We start from the raw sequence: 6,403 nt of genomic DNA on the forward strand, positions 1-6,403 counted from the left end.
AGTGTGTAGTCAGACTGTGGTGTGACTCAGGAGCCACTCAGGGCATTTCCTCCACCAACTGTAAAAGTCAACGGGAATCCTAAATTAGAGTTAGGAAGACGGTAAAAGTAAGAGGTGTCAGGATAGTTTTGAAATTGATTCCACATAATAAATTATATAACTTAATCTAAGCTGAAGCTAAATATTTTCTTGAATCAACTCTATATCTCAGTGACCTTCAGATCTGTGGCTATTACATTTAAAAAGATAAAAATCCTATTTCCAACAAGATTTTTACATCCTCTATTAAGCATCAAGTGTGAAATAAACACAGAAAGTTTTAATGTGGCTTGAGAGATTTGGAATGACTACTCTGAACAGTCCAAGTAGAAAACAGAGGGATCAGTCACAGAAAGCCATGTATAGGTTAGAATCTGCTAAGTGGATGGAATAATGGGAAGGGAAAAAAACTTAAACAATTATGTGAAATTTTTTTCCAGACAGGTAGTCCATGTAAGATGACTCATGCAGTGTATCAGAGTCTTCAACTGCATTGGTAGATGGAACTAGAAACATATTGTGTTATAAACACACATCATGTGTTTTAAATTTATTTAGGAAAAAGGGTTACAAGCAGATCGTGAAACTGAGTCAAGTTTTGGGTAGTGAAAAAATAAATATTCTTAGTGGACAAATGTGCTATGGACCAGTGTATTGTAGGAGCAAATTTAAAAGACAGTGGACATTTTAAAAACTATCATGAAAAAATTATGTTTCCCTTGGACTATATTCTTTAAGAAATCCATGAATACTTTAATTTTTTTTCAAATACCAGTGATGACCATTTGGTAGACCATAAAATCAATGAAGATATAAGTATTTATTTTTAGTGAGTGATATTAGAACTTTAAACATCAGAAAGTAGGGTATCGAAGGTTTAGTATGTTTTGTTTCAGGTTTATGTATGTAATATGTATTTGTGTGGGCTGCAATACAAAATGTCTATCTTAGAATTAAGTTGTAGTAAAAACGTTTGAAAGTCAAGTTTGTAATCCATCTAACTATATGCTATCAGCAGAGCCAAGAGTATGAATTATATTTACAATCCATTATTAAGTAAAACAAAATACACAAAAATGCACTGACTTTTCTGAAAAAAATTCATCATAAAACATTTTTCACGTTTTCTCAGAGCTTACTTCACTCAGTTTTCCAAGAAGATTGGGTGACAGTCAGGACCCACGAATGAGAAACCATACTTCTGTAACAAGATTCATTCTTCTGGGATTGACAGATGACCCTCAGCTACAGATGCTGATTTTTATATTTCTACTTATGACCTACATGTTGAGTTTCACTGGAAACCTGAGCATCATCATCCTCACATTAGTGGATTCTCACCTTAAAACTGCAATGTACATTTTTCTCCAAAATTTTTCCTTCCTAGAAATCTCTTTCACCTCTGCCTGCATTCCTAGATTCTTGTACAGTATATCAACAGGTGACAGGACAATCACCCATAATGCTTGTGCTTGCCAACTATTTTTTATAGATGTTTTTGCAGTAACAGAATTTTTTCTCCTGGCCACCATGTCCTTTGATCGATATGTAGCCATCTGCAAACCCCTGCACTACATGACTATTATGAGCTACAGGGTCTGCAAAAGGCTCGTCTTCTGCTGTTGGATGACTTCTTTGTTGATCGTATTGCCACCACTCAGCTTGGGACTGGACCTGGAATTCTGTGCCTCTAATGCCATTGACCACTTTCTCTGTGATGCTAACCCTATGCTGAAGATCTCATGCTCAGATACATGGCTCATAGAGCAGATGGTTATTGTCTGTGCTGTGATGACTTTCCTCATGACTCTGGTGTGTGTTGTTCTGTCCTACATGTACATCATCAGAACGATTCTAAGACTCCCCTCTGCCCAGCAGAGGACAAGAGCCTTTTCCACCTGTTCTTCCCACATTATCGTGGTTTCCATCACCTATGGCAGCTGCATCTTTGTTTATATCAAATCTTCAGCAAAAGATGAAATGGCCATTAATAAGGGAGTGTCAATACTCACTACTTCCATTTCCCCCATGCTGAACCCATTTATTTATACTCTGAGGAACAAACAAGTGAAACAAGCCTGTAATGACTTAGTCAAAAGATTTATATTGCTGTCAAAGAATTAGGGGAACATTGATGTCAGGATCTATAAGCATATTCTTATATAACTTGGTCTGTTCCCAATCTAGATTTGGCCCTCCATTCAGTACTGTCCCTGAGTGTAAGTCATCCCATGACACCACAAATGGGGTCAAATTACCCCATTCATCTCTTTACAAGGAAAACTCTTTTAGATGACAATCTTAATGAAGAAAAATGAGAGTAAGTGTTTCAGGAAATCTTAGCATGACTTCACTCCTAACCAATGCTGAAAGGATTGGGTAATTTATCATAGAATATTAGCACAGTAGTGCACACCATTCTTCCAAATAAAAAACAAAAACAAAATAAAAGCCTTGCTCAAATAAGAGACATAATGTATAAAACAATCAGTACTTTTCTATGTGTTACAAGAAAATATTTCATAAACCTGAGATATATTTTAAAACAAGGAAGAAGTATAAGATGTAGGATAGAAAGAAGCATTTACTAATGAAAAGTCTTTAAAATCCAAAGATTCACATATTTCATTGACTGGATCCAATCCAATATAAAAATTATTTAAAATTTGTCAGTGGAATATGAAGTTACAATGAAGAGAGAAATGCAATGGTAATTCCTGTCAAAGATAAATCCTTCACTGAAGTCACATAAAACAGATTGATATTGATATACCAATTAAAATGTTAAATCTTTAATGTAGAGTATTTAAGGAAATAGATGGCAGAAAACTGAAGGAAACTAATACAGGGTTAGAAGAGTGATAAATAAATAAGCAGTAAGCCAAATATACTGGGAATAAAAAAAAAGAGAAACAGAATATAATGTGAATACCAGTATCAATGTGATGATTTGCTTTTTTAGTGAAAAGAAAATGCCATTTCAAGAATCTAAATTATACACCTGTAACTCTAGAGGGAAAATATTTTCCCAGCCAGGGGCAAATAAACCTTTGAAGCTTAAGTCAGTCAAAGGGAGAAGTGAAGTGGGAGAAACCTGTTTATTACTTACAAGGAGTTGTCTCGTCCTGCTCGCCAATGTCTCTCGTGACCTAGCTGCAGAAAGAACCCACCAGAACCTCTCCAGGCCAGGTGCACGCTAGCTCCCCACCCCACTTGTAATCACCTATTGACATGGAGATGGACTACTTCTGTCCACACCTTGGAAACACCTAGTGAGTGATACAGAGATGAACTAAGGCCAGGTGAGAGATTCTGAAAATATTGAAATTTTCCCCCAGCCCAACCTTTCAGAAATCTCACCTCACAATCACTCACTCCCCATCTTCTGCAATGGCCCAGTGTGAGAACCCTGGAGCACTGTATCCAGACTAATTACATACAATAGCAACAGCAATAAAATCATGATAAACCTCAAGCTGGAGCATCCAGCTGGGTTCAAAGTCCTATGCAGATTAAGTCCATAGGTCACCCATTCCACAGGAGGCTGTCAGCTGAATGGTCAGGGAGTTCAGTGCACTCATCATGTGGCAGCTGCAGGAAGGGGGCGGGTCCAGGCCACAAGAACTGCAGCACAGATCCTTAAAGGTGAGAAGATACGTTTTAATGACACCAGCGGAGGGAAATCTTGTCCATCAAATAGTATGCGTTCAAGAGATTGGTCTGTGATAGGACAGTGGCAGGTATGGGATCTTGACCTGGTCTAGTGTAGCAGACCTCCACACTCTCTGGGGGAGTTACAGGTGGGTCAATATATAGGGCTATAGGACCTAGATTCACTGGCCATAGAGATAAAGCAAAACTTCCCTTTAAGATGCTCTTACATCCTTGTCGTTTCGGGTACACTACCATGATGTTTGGGGGCCACTCAGCTGTGACTCCAGGAACACACAGGAGGCCAGCTTGCAGGCCTTTTCCCCAAGGTGCCGGAAGGGCCAGCCATCACTGGTCCATGTGTTGAAATGTCCAGGGCCATGCCCACTCAACAGAGTTTCTGTGGTTGAATGCAGTAGGGGCTGGCAGCAGGATGTTGCTCTGCTGGCCAAATCCTAGCTTCAATAACTCCTCTTTGGTTTGCATATACAGTTGTACAGGAGAAGCAATAATGTGTGTCAGCATGTCCACAGGACTCAAAACTTCTTTTTAGGGCTTCTCATTCAAATGCCATAGCACTGTCCATAGTGAACTGACCAACCCAGTGGACTATTGGTGTTCAAATTCAGGCAAGATTTCAGCAAACCATTGTACCCCTCTATCATGCCTACCTCAGTAGAATTATATGAAACTTCCACTTTATTCCTAATTACTGCACCCATTCTTGTAACACATGTCCAGTAAAGTGGATGCGTTGATCACCCTCAATAACCTGTAGCTAGCCATTGCCTGCAAGGAGACTCTCTAAGGCCCCTTTTGGTGGTTTGCTGATCTGCATGTCATGCAGGAAAAGCAACCAAAAGGCCGGTAACTGTGTCCACACAAGTGAAGGCACACCAATATGCTTCTGATATGGGCAGAGGCCCAATATAGTCTGTCTGCCACCTGACAAGGTGTAATGGCCCCTTGACTATAGTCCCACATTGTTGAGGGACTCGGTGTCAATCCCACTTAGAGCACACAAGGCAATCCTTCCGGGCTTTGCTGACTTCTTGAAATGTCAACAGCGAGCCCCACCAACGGGCTACAGCTCACATTGTCTTTTGCCCTGTGTGCAACAAACACTGATATAGCCACAGGGCTACATCAGAGACAGGGTTTCCTTCTAGCCAATTCATGTGGGCCAATGTGTCTGTTTCATCATTCCCTGGGGATGTCAAATGCAAATTGCCAATGACATGATACTATACAGTGTCTTAGTCTGACCAGAAGCCCATAGATCTTGCTACAGCTCTTGCTCCCAAAGGGGCCAATTACTCACCATCTAGTTGACAGGGCCCCATGGCAGTAGCCACAGGGTCAAGCCCCTGATAGATGGCCCAGCTGTTAGTGCAGACAACTACTGGGAAGGGCTCCTGGGTGATCGCAAGCCATACTGCCCACAGCTCCACCTATTGGCTGCTCTTCCCCTCCCCATCCTCCATCCATACTGTCTCTGTCTTAGAATGGAAAACCACAGGAATTTTTGATGGTAAAGTTGGGTGGAAGTAAGATGAAGTAGGAATTGTGAAATGGGGAGTGGGTGTGTAATGGGTGTAAAGTAACAGTTATGCAAGAGGAATAGATTCTGGAATCTGCTGTACAACATAGTGTCTATAGTTACTACTGCATTTTCCACCTAAAATTTTAAGAGGATAGATCTCATGTTTAGAGTTCTTACCACAGTAAAAAATTCTAACTGAGGAAGAAAAAAAACATTCATGTTCTAATAACAATAAAAAATTTTTCCATGACAAAAACATAGTTGGATGGAAAGCAAGAAAATTAAACACAGACTACATATATCCCTTTGTGGGACAGTTGCTGTTAGATGGAGCATAAAACTGAAGTGATAGACAGATAATAATGATGGAGTGAGGGTTTGCTTAAATTCTAACTTTTATTTGGTAATAATTTCAACTTTAATGAAAACTTGCATGATTAATAAGAGTAGTACCAAAATTCACAAATAATTGGATGCATGTACTATTAATTTTTTTCCCAATTGCCTTATTATTTGCTGTTGATCTGTCTTCACAATAGGTTTTAAGACACACTTTTGGTTAGATACATACATCATGGCCCTTTACCGCTATATTCTTAAACACTTCAGTGTGCATGTCCTAAGAACCAACACCAACATTTCTTCTAATTTGCGGTCCATATGTCACTTACGTCTCTAACAAATATCCTTCGTAGCATTGTCTCTCCCTTCTACACACAATCCACATTGGGTCAGGTATTGCATTCAAGTGTTATGATTCTTTACCCTCCTTATTTGGACCATTTCTACAGCCTATATGTATTCCTAAAATGGACATTTTATAGAATATATTTTCCCTTCACTCCCTTTTTTCAATAGAACTTTCTTAGTTTGGGTTTCTCTGATGTTTTCTAATGATTTAGTTCAAGTCATCCATTAGAGCTAGCATACCACACAGATGGTATTATGTCATCCTCAGGGTGACACATCTGGTCACCTGGTTAAGTTGTCCAATTACTCCATCACTAATTCCTACTTTTCTCTTTCAGCAGCTAAGTAGACTATCTTCAGACCATGCAAGTATCCTGCTCCTCAACAAAATATTCCCCTAGATTTTGCATGGCTTGATGGATTTTGACTGATTTGCTCTTCACTGTAATGATTGCAAATGATGATTTCAAACTCCAGCCC

General features: G+C 39.4%; 1 protein-coding gene across 1 annotated transcript; it reads left to right on the forward strand.

Moving 5' to 3' along the window:
- Window positions 1–1,224: 1,224 nt before the first annotated feature.
- LOC108401502 (olfactory receptor 6C2-like) lies at window positions 1,225–2,163 on the forward strand. The gene has a single exon (XM_073214185.1). The coding sequence runs from the start codon at window positions 1,225–1,227 to the stop codon at window positions 2,161–2,163; it is 939 nt and encodes a 312-aa protein (XP_073070286.1).
- The last annotated feature ends 4,240 nt before the right edge of the window (window positions 2,164–6,403 follow it).

The sequence above is a fragment of the Manis javanica genome, chromosome 10 (assembly GCF_040802235.1).
Source record: "Manis javanica isolate MJ-LG chromosome 10, MJ_LKY, whole genome shotgun sequence".
Lineage (NCBI taxonomy): Eukaryota > Metazoa > Chordata > Mammalia > Pholidota > Manidae > Manis > Manis javanica.